Genomic DNA, 14,787 nt, shown 5'->3' with positions numbered 1-14,787 from the left:
GCTCAGAGCCATTTGAACCATTTGAACCAAATAAGTGAGCTAAGAGTATACGACTTTCTGCTGGCAGCTGCTTATCCAACGGCGGCAGGTTTCTTATTGATAATCACCGGTGGTCTTGCATTCGAATCAGGTCGCGGCAGGCATCCCTGTGTCGTATTTGCATGCAAGACAAACTTTTCACACGTTCTTTCCGTGTTCAAAACATTTTGAGGAATATCTTGAACACTTGATTTAAAGATGCTGCCCCATTGCGATTTGTGACACAAGAACGTTAACACACCACAGCTACATGTCCACTGCTTGACTCTGCTAGATCACAATTGACAGTCTGAATGTTATAACAGTTATTAACGCAAGGTGCCACCGTAGTTACAGGGCTGACGTCGCTTACAGGCCACGAACAAACTTTCTGAACGCACGATGTAGGTGCATCACTTGTGCTGTAGTCCGACCCACAAACGATGGTGGTTCTCGGAGTTCGAGAAACGAACGCTTGTTGCCGGTTACAAGCGACAGTTGCGGTACACGACTTGATATAAGCGTATATCCCGAAATTTATATGTCTCACTAACTTGTGTAGAATTCTGGCTTACCACCGAAATCAGATCATAATAAATGGAATGAAAATTCACTAAATAATTCGCTGGGATAACGTGTAATGCTCGCACCGAGTGCGACATTCACAGCACAGCGCTCGTAACACTACTGAACGCTTATTGGCTGTGGGAGAATGAGTGACATAGGTGCCCAGAGCGAGCCTAAATTAGATCGATCGTTTGTAACTCCATCTGTAGTGAAATTCTGCAGCGTCTGGAAATGTACTCCAAAGCTGATGTATACGGAGCAGCATGATTTTTGGAGCAAAAAGGCTAAATTACACACGGATTCACCTTAAAATTCTGGCGATATATTCAAGAAAGGCGGTGTCGCGCCCAGCCGTACTGGGACGTTGTTAACAATTTGAGCAAGGCCACACAGATGTGGGCGATGCTGACTGGCAAGTAAGGCTACCGACATCGATCGCAAACGACAATATCCAGTTAATCTTTTCGGAAGCTGAAGGAACATCGGGTTGGTGGGTGGGGGGGGGGGGGGGGGAGGAGGTGGGGGAGGGGCGGGGGGGACGCTCATACAGCGTCTCTGGAATACCTCCTTGACGGAGGGGCGGAATTCCATCGTCGAGGAATTGAACTACTAGTAGAACGTTCGGACGTTGTGTAGAGAGACTTGACTATTTTGAAAAGTAGTGTCATGTATTTGTGCCACCGAAGTTCAGGACCACATTCAATGAAAGCGACTTGGCCTACTCATTCTTGAAGCCCCATCGTACCACATCAATCAGTGTGCAATTTGCACTGCCCTTTCATGCATACACTAACTGAATGGGAACAACGAAAGGCAGTACGACAACACAAAAGAAATCAAATGGTTCAAATGGCTCTGAGCACTATGGGAGTTAACTTCTGAGGTCATCAGTCCCCTGGAACTTAGAACTACTTAAACCTAACTAACCTAAGGACATCACAGACATCCATGCCCGAGGCAGGATTCGAACCTGCGACCGTAGCGGTTGCCCGGTTCCAGACTGTAGCGCCCAAAAGAAATCTGTTAATAGAGAAATGTTTCCAGTGCCACAGACCCTATGCAGCCACGGGGCTGAAGGGAGTGAGGTGAAGCGTAGTTACGGCGCAACCCGTCTCATCACTCTAACACATTCTTCTGAGCTACCTGATGCAGACAAATAAATAGATAAGGGTTTTAACGACGGAGCCTTTAGAGATGCAGCATAAGCTCGGACTGGGGAAGGAAATCAGTCCTTTTCATATGAACGGTCCTGGGATGTGCGTTAAGCGATTTAAGGAAAACTAAAACAGGATTATCAGATGAGGATTTAAACCACCGTCCTTGGGAATGTGAGTCCATTGACCTAACCACTGCACCAATCACTTGGTCCATTCGTCTTAAAAACATTTACAGCAGAGGTGTATAGATTTGGATGTACTACGGGGCTGCAAACCTCTCACTGTCTTTGCACAAGGGGAAAAAAGTAAACATAATTTGTTTCAAAAACATTCATTTTAGTAACAAATTACAATTTATTTTACAGAAACAATACTTACAGACTGTTGCGTAACTGCGCAGTTTCCGAAATAGCGTGTTGTGAGAATTTTTATTCCGAACTGGCTGTGTAAAAAAAAAAAAAAAAAAGATCTGTGTGCGTCCCTGCTTTATAGCGACAATTGGAAAGTTTTTGGAAATGTGATACGTCTAAAGCGACTTTGATATTGTCTGCATCTACATCTCCGTTTATAGTAAACCAGTGTGAAGTGAATGTCAAAGAGTAGTTATCAAGATACAACATTTTAGGGCATCTTACTATACCACTCACGTACAGAGCGCGTGGAGAATGGCTGCTTAAATGCCTTTTTCTGTGATGCAGTTCCCTAATCTTATTTCAGAATTCCCACGGAAGCGATATGTTGGGCACCGATTAATATCTCTGATCTCTTCATTTAATTCTAGTTCTCGAAACTTTGTAGTCAGGCTTTTGTGGGATGATTTGTGTGTATTTAGAAGGTCCTGCTAATTCGAGCTTTTCAACATTTCCACGACTTTCTCACGTGATTCAAACAATTCTGTGACCATTCTACGGAGATGTTCATCTCCCTTTAGTTCTGGTGTGGATTTCACACATTTAAGCGCAAGTACTTTGAAGCAAGTAGCTAATCTTTGCATCACTCTGAAATCTTACCAAGAGCTGACAGGATATTCGTGTGGCATTTTAAAGATAGTACTTTGTTGGTGTTGGCAGAAGACCAACACCGTGTTACTAGTGGAGGCCGAAATGCACGCGTTTTAGCTCACGCAGGCTGGCGTGAGGAGGGAAGGACTATACTGATGTGAGGACTGCAACATGACAAAGAATTAGAATTCAGAAAGCGGACGGAATTAGTTTGATACTTAACTTTAATCCATTAATGATGAACGACGCTCTTGACGGTACATGAGTCACAATATTATCTGTTCAGAAGACATAGTAACTGAATACGGCGCCTTGCTAGGTCGTAGCAAATGACGTAGCTGAAGGCTATGCTAAACTGTCGTCTCTGCAAATGAGACCGTATGTAGGCAGTGAACCATCGCTAGCAAAGTCGGCTGTCCAACTGGGGCGAGTGCTAGGGAGTCTCTCTAGACTGGACCTGCCGTGTGGCGGCGCTCGGTCTGCAATCACTGATAGTGGCGACACGCGGGTTCGACGTATTTATTTTAAACAAGTGGTTCCAGACTGAACAATAAATAAAAATACCACACGTTATTAATGAAGGAATAAACAACTGTGTAAATAATAGTGTTTTCAGTGAGTTACAATTTAGTAAATCACCATAAAATATAGATACAGCAGGTAATGTTTTAAAAGCAAGCACCTATGATCTGGGAAGAAGGCCTTACACGCCAGGAATGGTAAAAAAAATTAAGAACTGTTTAAAACTCGCTGCAACTTCAAATTACAGGTACTGAAATATTAAAGGCAAGTCGCCACAAACACAGAAGAAGGTATCAGACATAAGAAATGGTAGTAAATAAGGTTTTAAAGGCTTACTGCGTAAATACAAATACCAAATTAGGGTTTTAAGGCAAATGACCACAATCACATTCACGCCAGGAACGGCAATAATACAAAAAATTTAGAAACATGCTGCAGAACAGGAAATACAATAGCAAAGGTAAATTAGAAAACAAGCAACTGATCACCAAACGTGTGAGATAAGATGATGGTAAGAACCACTTGCAAAGTTCTAAGCAAAGAAGGGAAAGCAGAAAGGTGGAAGGAGTATGTAGATGGTCTATACAAGGGAGATGCACCTGAGGACAATATTATAGAAATGGAAGAGAATGTAGATGAAGATGAAATAGGAGATATGATACTGCGTGAAGAGTTTGACAGAACACTGAAAGACCTAATTCGAAACAAGTCCCCAGGAGTAGACAACATTCCGTTAGAACTAATGATGGCCTTGGGAGAGCCAGGCCTAACAAAAATCTACCATCTAGTCAGCAAGATTAATGAGACAAGTGAAATACCCTCAGACTTCAAGAAGAATATAATAATTCGAATCCCAAAGATAGAAGGTGTTGACAGATGTGAAAATTACCGAACTATCAGTTTGATAAGCCATGGCTGCAAAATACTAATGCGTATTCTTTACAGACGAATGGAAAAACTGGTAGAAGCCGACCTTGGGGAAGATCATTTTGGATTCCGTAGAAATGTTGGAACACGTGAGGCAATACTGACCCTAAGAATTATCTTAGAAAATAGATTAAGGAAAGGCAAACCTACGTTTCTAGCATTTGTAGTCTTAGAGAAAGCTTTTGACAATGTTCATTGGAACACTCTCTTTCAAATTGTGAAGGTGACAGGGGTAAAATACAGGGAGCGAAAGGCTATTTACAATTTGAATAGAAAAAAGATGGCAGTTTTAAGAGTCGAGGGGCATGAAAGGGAATCAACGGTTGGGAAGGGAGTGAGCAAGATTAATGAGACAGGCTTAGAATTTTAAGGCAAATGACCACAATCACAATCACGCCAGGAACGCCAATAATACAAAAAATTTAGAAACCTGCTGTAAAACTGGAAACACAATAGCAAAGGTAAATTAGAAAACAAGCAACTGACCACCAAACGTGTGAAATAAGATGATAGTAAGAACCACTTGCAAAGCTCTAAGCAACGAAGGGAAAACAGAAGGTTCTATACAAGGGAGATGCATCTGAGGACAATATTATAGAAATTGAAAAGAATGTAGATGAAGATGAAATATGAGATATGATACTGCGTGCAGAGTTTGACACAACACTGAAAAACCTAATTCGAAACAAGTCCCCAGGAGTAGACAACATTCCATTAGAACTACTGACGGCCTTGGGAGAGCCAGGCCTAACAAAAATCTACCATCCACTGACCAAGATTATTGAGACAAGTGAAATACCCTCAGACTTCAAGAAGAATATAATAATTCGAATCCCAAACAAAGAAGGTGTTGACAGATGTGAAAATTACCGAACTATCAGCTTAATAAGTCACGGCTGCAAAATACTAAATACTAAATGGCAGTTATAAGAGTCGAGGGGCATGAAAGGGAATCTTTAGAGACGAATGGAAAGACTGGTAGAAGCCGACCTTGGGGAAGATCAGTTTGGATTCCGTAGAAATATTGGAACACGTGAGGCAATACTGACTCTAAGAATTATCTTAGAAAATAGATTAAGGAAAGGCAAACCTACGTTTCTAGCATTTGTAGACTCAGAAAAAGCTTTTGACAATGTTGACTGGAACAATCTCTTTCAAATTGTGAAGGTGACAGGGTTAAAATCAGGGAGCGCAATGCTATTTACAATTTGAACAGAAAAAGATGACAGTTATAAGAGTCGAGGGGCATGAAAGGGAATCAGTGGTTGGGAAGGGAGTGAGACAGATTTGTCGCCTATCCCCGATGTTATTCAATCTGTATATTGAGCAAGCAGTAAAGCAAACAAAAGAAAAAATCGGATTAGGAATTAAAATCCATGGAGAAGAAATAAAAACTTTGAGATTCACCGATGACGTTGTAATTCTGTCAGAGACAGGACAGGACCTGGAAGAGCAGCTGAACAGAATGGATGGTGTCTTGAAAGGAGGATATAAGATGAACATCAACAAAGGCAAAACGAGGATAATGAATGTAGTCGAATTAAATCGGGTGATGCTGCGGGAATTAGATTAGGAAATGAGACGCTTAAAGTAGTAAAGGAGTTTTGCTATTTGGGGAACAAAATAACTGATGATGGTCGAAGTAGGGGGGTATCAAATGTAGAGTGGCAAAGGCAAGGGAAGCGTTTCTGAAGAATAGAAATTTGTTGACATCGAGTATAGACTTAAGTGTCAGGAAGTCGTTTCTGAAAGTATTTCTATCGAGTGTAGCTATGTACGGAAGTGAAACGTGGACGCTAAATAGTTTAGACAAGAAGAGAATAAAAGCTTTCGAAATGTGATGCTACAGAAGAATGCTGAAGATTAGATAGGTAGATCACATAACTAATGAGGAGGTATTGAATAGAATTGGAGAGAAGAGAAATTTGTGGCAGTACTTGACTAGAAGAAGGGATCGGTTGGTAGGACATATTCTGAGGCATCATGGGATCACCTATTTACTAATGGAGGGCTGCGTGGAGGGTAAAAATCGTAGAGGGAGACCAGGAGATGAATATACTAAACAGATTCAGAAGGATGTAGGTTGCAGCAGGTACTGGGAGATGAAGAAGCTTGCACAGGATAGAGTAGCATGGAGAGCTGCATCAAACCAGTATCTGGACTGAAGACCACAACAGCAACAATGTAACACAAACCTTAACATCCACTGAACACTACTCTGCTGGATTTATTCCAGAAGGCGACCAGAACTATTAACTAGACATATATAACATTTAATGTAGGCATTACAGGGTATTGTAATAAATAATGCAATAACAAAACACAAGGACCAGTACATAAGTTCCTTAAAGGGTACTGAGGCAAATTATACCCGCAGTAGGCGTGGGCTGAAAGAGCGTTACACTGAACTACTGGCCATCAGACCTCCTTTTAGAACACACAGGTCTTACAAGAACCAAGGGGCCACTGACGATGCTCCAGGTATCGACCTCTGAGAAGATCTGTCAACAAACACTTTCGCGAGCAATGAGATAGGCAGCAAAGAGTTGCATTCATATCACAAGATGGTAATTCAGACCAGTGACAGTCTAACGAATGACTAATGATATCTTGCTGTCCTACCTGACGTCCGATAAACCAAATGCAACGATGACACAATACGCCAAAGCCGGCCTGCACTACGTTCCCAGAACAGTGTTTAGAGCGCCCGGAACGAGAAAGGAACTACTACCACCAGAGTAGAAGAATCACCAACCGGCCTACAATCAAGAAATCTGTCCAAACTACACGCCATACCGGACAGCAGCAGCAAGGCGAGGAAACGTACGTTGCCGTTACATACACTAACCCCCGGGGCAGGTAACTGGGGCGTTAAGCAGACAACAGACAAGAAAAATTACCGCTGGTTGAACTTAACAAATTGTAACAAGCTGAACGCAATAAATAGTAATAAGAAGTAGAGGAAAGCTAATCAGATCCGCCTTCCCCAGACACTCCACTCGCTGCTCTTCACACTTGTATCTTTCAGTGTAGATACAATTATCTCTCTTAGGGAATCCATCTTCGCAACACTCAAACTGTTCAGCAGCAACTATTTTTTCACATTCCCAGCATTGATAAACACAAAAATCTTTGAATTCCCCATTGATATAAAAATCATCTTTATTATAATTTGGACAAACTTGAACAATAAAACCCCCACCAAATTTGCTTTCATAAATACCACCTTTTTGCAATCTGAATTGCTTGTAATATTTTTGATTTCCAATTTTCACTGACTGATTACAATTCCTGCAAAGTTGAAAGCTACATTTATGTTCTTTAGATCTTAGTTGTACAAGAGTTTTAGTATTATTGGCACTGACGGTACTGATTTTTCGTCATATGATGGAAAATACAATCAAAAGTTAACTATGTGGTGAAGTTGTTCGAGGTCATCACTATAAAGAAAGGAAACAATATTTTGTGTAGAATGGAACACCCACTCATTCCATCTGTCGTTACAAGATTAACTTCAACTATAGCTCATGAGTTAACCATGCAAGGAAATTTCGTTAAAAATTGTAAGATAAAAAGTAAGAGAGATTAAGTACTTTTTCCACTAGGTTTGTTTGGTGGATTTCTCCAGAGTTTATAAAGAAGTGACCTGGGAAGGAGATTTTAGAGTAATTTTAACTTAGAATTCAAGTGTTGCAGATGCTATTCTTAGATGAGCTGATAAAAACTATGCTGGAATTTAAATAAAAAATACACTTCCAAACGAAGTGTATCTTTTATTTCAATTCCAGCAACGTTTTTATGATCCTATCTAAAAATAGCATCTCCAACACTTGAATTCCAAGTTAAAGTCCAAAGTTAAAATGACTCTTAAATCTCCTTCCCAGATCACCTCTTTATAATCTCTGAAAAATCCACCAAACAAATCTGGTGGAAAATGTACTTCATTTCCAAAAGATGGTAAAATTATAGTAGAATGTATGGAAATTCGTGTTTCTGCTATGGAATATGAACCAGAATATTCACTAGAACTAGAAGAAGAATGACTAAAAAATCTAAAAATTGCATTTTGTTTCTTTGAGTCAATAACAGTGGAAATAGCCAGATTACAAGAAAAAACAAATTTTGTACTAAGTATTACTAATTATTGTAATTCTTCAGAATTTGATATACCTTATTTTATTTTTTTTTGTGTTTCAAACTAATCGAAAAATAAACAGCTAAATATTTCTTCCTTATTTGATCACATTAAATTAGAAATTATCTATCAGAAAAATGGAAGAAATGAATTTTTCCTCAAGAATTATGGAATCTTGATCCATCAACTAATTATATGAAAGCATTTGATAATTTCCTCAGTTTTAGGAGAATCACTGAAATGAATGATGAGGCTAATGACAATCCCCTCAATTTTATTTAAAATTGTCCTATTTTTGTTGTAAATGTGTCTAGGAGAACGAATGTGTTAGCCACACTGAAAACTACAATGAAATTAGTAGCCACTTTTAATGATAAAATTCTGAAAGTTACAATTGTCTCCAATTTAACATATGATGCTCAGCATAGAATTTTGAGTGAAAATTTTTCATATTATAATTTTTTATTGTATGTAAATGGATACTCTACTGAAACAGCTCAATAATGCAAGCAGTTCTAATTTGTTTCAAAAGATTAGTGAGCTAGAAGTAAATCAATTGTATTACACTACAGGCTGTGAATATTTAAAAACTAGATACGGGGAGAAAATTTGTATGGCCCTTGATAGTAAATTTAAAATTACTTTGCCACACACGTTTAATAAAATAATAACTAACTGGGACTTTCAGTTTTTTGAAGACGGTAATATTAAGATAAAATATAAAGGATGAGAAGTACTAAAAATAATAACGAATTTCACGATCTAGAGTTCATTTTGTGGGAAAATTTTAAATCCAGAGGTCACCTCGAGTTTAAATTTTCAAATATAATTTTACTGAATCAATTTTTCATATTTTATTTTTGTGGGTGGGTGGGTTTCATCATTAAATAATTTCTTAATGAGCTCAACCTAGCCATTTGCTACTCGAGTTACAGGCTTTTCGAAGAAATACAGCAACTGCCTGACTCTTTTGATCCATAATGTCACAAGTGTAAGTTGGGTTTCGGAAGACCAATGTTCTAGGAATCCATGCTAGTTAGCATGTCGGAGGTTGTTCTGTTCGAGTATCAGTACGTTTGAACTCAGACTACGTTCTAAGACTCTTCAAAAGATACAAGATATTTGACGGTAGTTTTATGGATAACTTCTCCTCTGCTTCTTGTAGGCGGATGTGACTTGTGCTTTCTTCTAGCTACCTGCAGGCAGTTTTTTTTTCCATCGCAGCTGACGTGGCCTTCCTCGCAGCCATCACCGGCCTCAATTCCAGAGACGTCGCTCAGCCTACGGCTGTGAATGGGCGTGCATCACGTGGGGGCCGGACAGTTGACAAGCGCCTCCTGCGACGACAGTTACGTGACTTCCCTTCCCACGGCTAGCAGCCGCCGTAATTGCATCCCAAGGCCGCAGCCGCCACGCACCTGGTGGTCGTTGTAGCTATTAGGCAACTGCCATGTTGCGTGCTGACGTTGACTCAGAAGACGTTTATAATTACGATACGGGATGGTTTTTGTGAACTTAGCGCTATGCCCAGAAAAAGCTGGTGTCTATTCACGCTCCCACTGCGAGATATTTAGCCGCTATGTCCGATTTCCCGTTGACAATGTTAATAATGATTTCGACACGGCTGTTAGATACTATGTAAAATTTTTATTTTATTGTATTTGTGTTTGGTGCACGTAAAATGCTGCCAGCACCATATTATATTAGTGATACATCCCACGACTAAAAGAAATCTTTGTAAGTACATACTGAATACGAGGCAGTTGATAAGAGACCGTAATCGTGGGAATGGGTGACAAACATAGGCACCCCTCCTGGAATCAGGGGTACAGGCTTTTTATTCATCACAGAATTCTCACTAATTTCTAACAGTGGTTGTCTGTGACTCTACTGCACTGCAGGTTTAACACTGCCGACTTTAGCAACGACTATGTAACTTGTAAAGGGTAGTCATAAACAGACTGAAACGCTTGTAAGGGTGTTGCAGGGGTGGTTTTGATTCGAAATAATTCTTAAGGAAAAAAAATTCTACACGTTGTGATGTTTTCGGATCATTTAGCACTGAAGGTAATCAATCAGATCGTTGCGCTCGAAAATTCAAGCGTTTGCACGCGCTGTAATGCATTAATGCATGACGTCTGTGGGCCCGTGAGTTACCACCTGTCCCAACGCTCATTACTAATTAAAATGTGCCTTTATTGAAAGTGATCAATGTAAGCTAGATGAGAAAAAGATACGTTTTTGCGGTTCGAGGAAACCAACTGGAGAACACTGTCTCTGGAACGGTGCTTGAATTTCTGTGTGCAACGACCTGGTTGGCTAACTTCAGTGTACAATAATCCGGAAAAAACGTAACGTATCGAACTTTTTTCTTAACAATTATTTCTCGGCACAATGTCTTCTGCAACACCCTTACAGGCTTTTAAGACTGTTTCTGACCACCCTATACAACCAGAATTTTTTTGGTTGTAGCTTTTTATGGGAAATTGTTTCGAAATCTTAATGCAGGTTTGATCTCGTTCTGTTCTACAGTCAATATGGATGTGAACCTTTACCGAACTGCGCCTAAACAGCGTTATAAATTTTTGTTCTCTCCCTCCTCACCATACACCTCATCCAGGTACAGAATGGAACTGGTCCAACATCTATTGAAAGGACTGCAAGGCCAATTCGAAGCAAAACATAAAGTTGAAAGCAGCAACCTCCCCATTATCTCTTACAGTTCCCACAACGGCACACATTTTCTTTGCAGACAAGGGAATCAAAACAGTAGTTCACATTTAAAATTACTGGTCACTTACATAAAATTTCTAGACCCTTGGATCTTCTTGAGTAAGTTTCTGTCGACGCCAATAACGACAAATGAAATTCTTTTAGATTATTGATGGAGAAAAGGTAAATAACAGTAGGAGTACACTAACTTCTTCTGAAAAAGTGGTGTTGTTACATTATCTTTTGTTTGTGCAGTGTCTTCCGAAGGTGAAGATTAAGCAATACCTAGCTATGGCATTATCACCTGGCAGACATTCAATGCCAGAAGGAACCTCTGACACTGCAGAGAAGCATGCGCTGTTTTGAAACTTTGTTGGCAGCGGAGAAGCTAGGAGGCAGATACATGCGCTGGCAAGAGGGAGCCTAGGAGAGATAGCTCAGCCAGTATGCTCACTGCCTGCCAAAAGTAACGTTCCGAGTTTGAGTCGCTATTGGGTGCAAAGTTTTAATTTACCAGGAAATTCCATAAAGCTCACATCCTACTCCAGATAGAAAGATTTTAAGCCCCTATTCTTTGACTGAAGTCTGCAGTTTCCTTTCTTGCAGGAGTGCTGGGCCCGCAGGTTGTATGAGAACTTCTGTTAAGTTTGGATAGTAGGAGATGAGGTAATGGTCGAAGTATGGTTGTGAGGGCGGTCCATAAGAACGGCTTGGATAGCTGTAGGTGCCCTACCATACTGGGGTGCCACTGCGGTGCCACTGCGGCTCTGTTGGCTGAGGCGCTAGACCCAAGAATGGGACTCAGAGGAGCCTGCAGCACCTGATGTCTACCTGAGTGAGACAGATCTGCCAGAAGGCCTGCCGCTGCGAGCATCTGCCAGCCTGGCAGCCCTGCTAGCTGAACACATGGCGACTCATGGGAGATACCACACCAGGACGCCAGCGAGCAGACCTGACAAGTGTCGCCTGCCACTCACCCAAACTTAATTTTTTTCGACCAAGTGAACGCTATGTAAAATTTTGTGAACGGATCTTTTATCTGAGACACTCAGATGGGATCAGCAATTTTGGACACTGCATCTCAGGACTATTCAAAGTACAAATGAAGAAAAGGTGTTGGAAGTCGTAAATGGAGTCCCTCTACACAACAAGCACACTCAAACTCTCCCTATAATATTACACCTTTTGGACACTGGCCTGCTGGAGACAGTGAAAATTATCGATCCTCAATTTCTTCACAGCCTTTTCCCGAAACTCCAGTTCAATTACAAGACCTTTACAGCACAGGCAAAGCACATTACTGTCCAGAATGTGAAATGTTTCGTCAAATCCTACTTCCAGACCGAAATAGCCCAGCTGCAGCTCCTACAGAAACTGATACTAACGGGCTTAATGATCAGATACAGTAAACTTACTGTAAGAAGTAATACGCGTTAGCAAAAATGAGCCAAGTTACCATTGTTTTGTCTTGAATATTCATAAATAGAATTTCAGTTATATTAACGTACTTTAAAGGAAAGTTGAAAAATCTATTCTAGGTATACTTTACAGTTACAGCTAAAACTGTAAATATCACTACGGACAACAAATAATTAGCTACTGATTACACAGGTCACAAAAATCTTTTCTTCTAGCGAGGCTACTTTCCTTGAAACTGAAACTACCCTTTGAAAATTTGAAATTTGTGATAAGGTTCTATGGGACCAAATTGCTGAGGTCATCGGTCCCCAGGCTCACACACTACTTAATATAACTTAAACTAACTTACACTAAGGACAACACACGCACCCATACCCGAGGGAGGACTCGAACCTCCGACGGGGGCAGCCGCCCAAACCGCGAGAAGGTGCCTCAGAGCGCGCGGCTACTCCGCGCAGCAAACTCCCCTTTGACATGAATGGGACACATAGAGCGTGACGCTGTGAACGGGGAAGACTTGAATACAGGATTATGTTGTGGAAACGCTGCTAAGTATCTAACATACCATTTACTTTCCAACATGCTCGAATAAGCTTACATCGATCTTTCAAAATTTTCACCTATAATATGAACATTTAAAACAAACCCGTTCTTGAAACTTCCTGGCAGATTAAAACTGTGTGCCCGTCAGAGACTCAGACTCGGGACCTTTGCCTTTCGCGGGCAAGTGCTCTACCAATTGAGCTACCGAAGCACGACTCACGCCCGGTACTCACAGCTTTACTTCTGCCAGTATCTCGTCTCTTACCTTCCAAACTTTACAGAAGCTCTCCTGCGAACCTTACAGAACTAGTACTCCTGAAAGAAAGGATATTGCGGAGACATGGCTTAGCCACAGCCTGGGGGATGTTTTCACTCTGCAGCGGAGTGTGCTCTGATATGAAACTTCCTGGCAGATTAAAACTGTGTGCCCGACCAAGACTCGAACTCGGGACCTTTGCCTTTCGCGGGCAAGTGCTCTGCTGGCAGAAGTAAAGCTGTGAGTACCGGGCGTGAGTCGTGCTTCGGTAGCTCCGTAGGTAGAGCACTACGCCGAATCGCCGTTGAGGAGTGAGACAATCTGGACTAACAGTGCCTTGACGAACTTGTGGATAGTGTGCCACAACAAATTCAGGTATGCATCAATGCAAGAGGGCGTGCTACTAGGTATTAGAGGTATTGTTGTGTACAGCGATCTAGACCACCACCTCTGAAGATCTCGCTGTATAGTGGTACAACAAGCAATGTTGATTTTCATGAGCAATAAAAATGGCGGAAATGATGTTTATCTTGATCTCTATTCAGTTTTCAGTACAGGTTCTGGAACTCTCTGAACTGAGGTGATGCAAAACATTTTTTTATTTGTTCTGAGCAAGGAGGATTTTTTATGTGTATTTAGACCCTCAATAAAATTACTTTGTGAGTGGCAGATTGCAGTGGTGGGGGTAGTGTTGATGGCTTGCAGCCAGCCACACATCACAAGGTGCTGCATGTAGTTTGCAAAGAAGCAACAGTGGGCATGTGGAGTTTAAGAAAGAGCTACAGTTGGATGGCGGCTGGCCCCTACCACACGACTCACTGAGCTATCAGAAAGTAATTGAAACTGGAGTATAGTAACTTGCACTATGTGTAATAACTTACTCCACCCTCTGTAACAACATGACCTGCTGTAAGGTAAATGTTACAATGTGCCTGATAGGAAATAGTGTCAAGTCAGTGATATTCATGGTAGCTGAACATAAGGAAAACAATATGCTGTGAATCTATAATAAAGGTACTGCACTATAAGGTATTTCCCTTTGAAATAGCTCTAAAACCTTCTAGTGCAAAAATTGTTGAAAAAGTTGTAACAACTGACTCTCCCCTACCATGAGATGTGGTTGAAATTTGAGCCTAGTGAGATGAGGACTAAATTCCAAATAAATATGTGTTAACTCCCACGATATTTCATTCTGAAGTCATTGGTGGTTGATACCCATACATTACAATAAATCTCCTTCGTGGGCCAAAGTTTAGTGAAACATTTTTTCTTTTGTTATCTTATCAGTTTTCATTATTAATTTTGATGCGTAGTTTACAAATTAAGTTTCAATTTTCTGTGTTGCACCTCCCAGAATGTATCAAAGTTTTCTGTAGCATGCTGTACAGAAGCTCTTACTACTTGTCTGTACTGTCTCAGTTTAAAATAAAGTGGGAGGGATAGACACTAGGATATGGTATTACAGAGGTGGTGGGGACTTTCCAGTTGCTTCCGTTTACTGCTCATTGCATAGCCATGGTGGTATAGTGG

The 14,787-nt window shown here is 40.9% G+C and overlaps 1 protein-coding gene across 1 annotated transcript in view; it reads left to right on the top strand.

Moving 5' to 3' along the window:
• The first annotated feature begins 14,156 nt into the window (after nt 1-14,156).
• The window catches only part of LOC126456133 (uncharacterized), a 52,640-nt gene continuing 52,009 nt past the window's right edge, over nt 14,157-14,787 (top strand). Inside the window, exon 1 of the mRNA XM_050091887.1 lies at nt 14,157-14,171. Within this exon, the coding sequence (XP_049947844.1) occupies nt 14,157-14,171 (15 nt within the window). The remainder of the gene's footprint in view (nt 14,172-14,787) is intronic.

This window comes from Schistocerca serialis, chromosome 2 (assembly GCF_023864345.2).
Source record: "Schistocerca serialis cubense isolate TAMUIC-IGC-003099 chromosome 2, iqSchSeri2.2, whole genome shotgun sequence".
Classification (NCBI taxonomy): domain Eukaryota; kingdom Metazoa; phylum Arthropoda; class Insecta; order Orthoptera; family Acrididae; genus Schistocerca; species Schistocerca serialis.
Note: the sequence above shows the minus strand (reverse complement) of the source record. Positions and strands in the feature narration are given on the sequence as shown.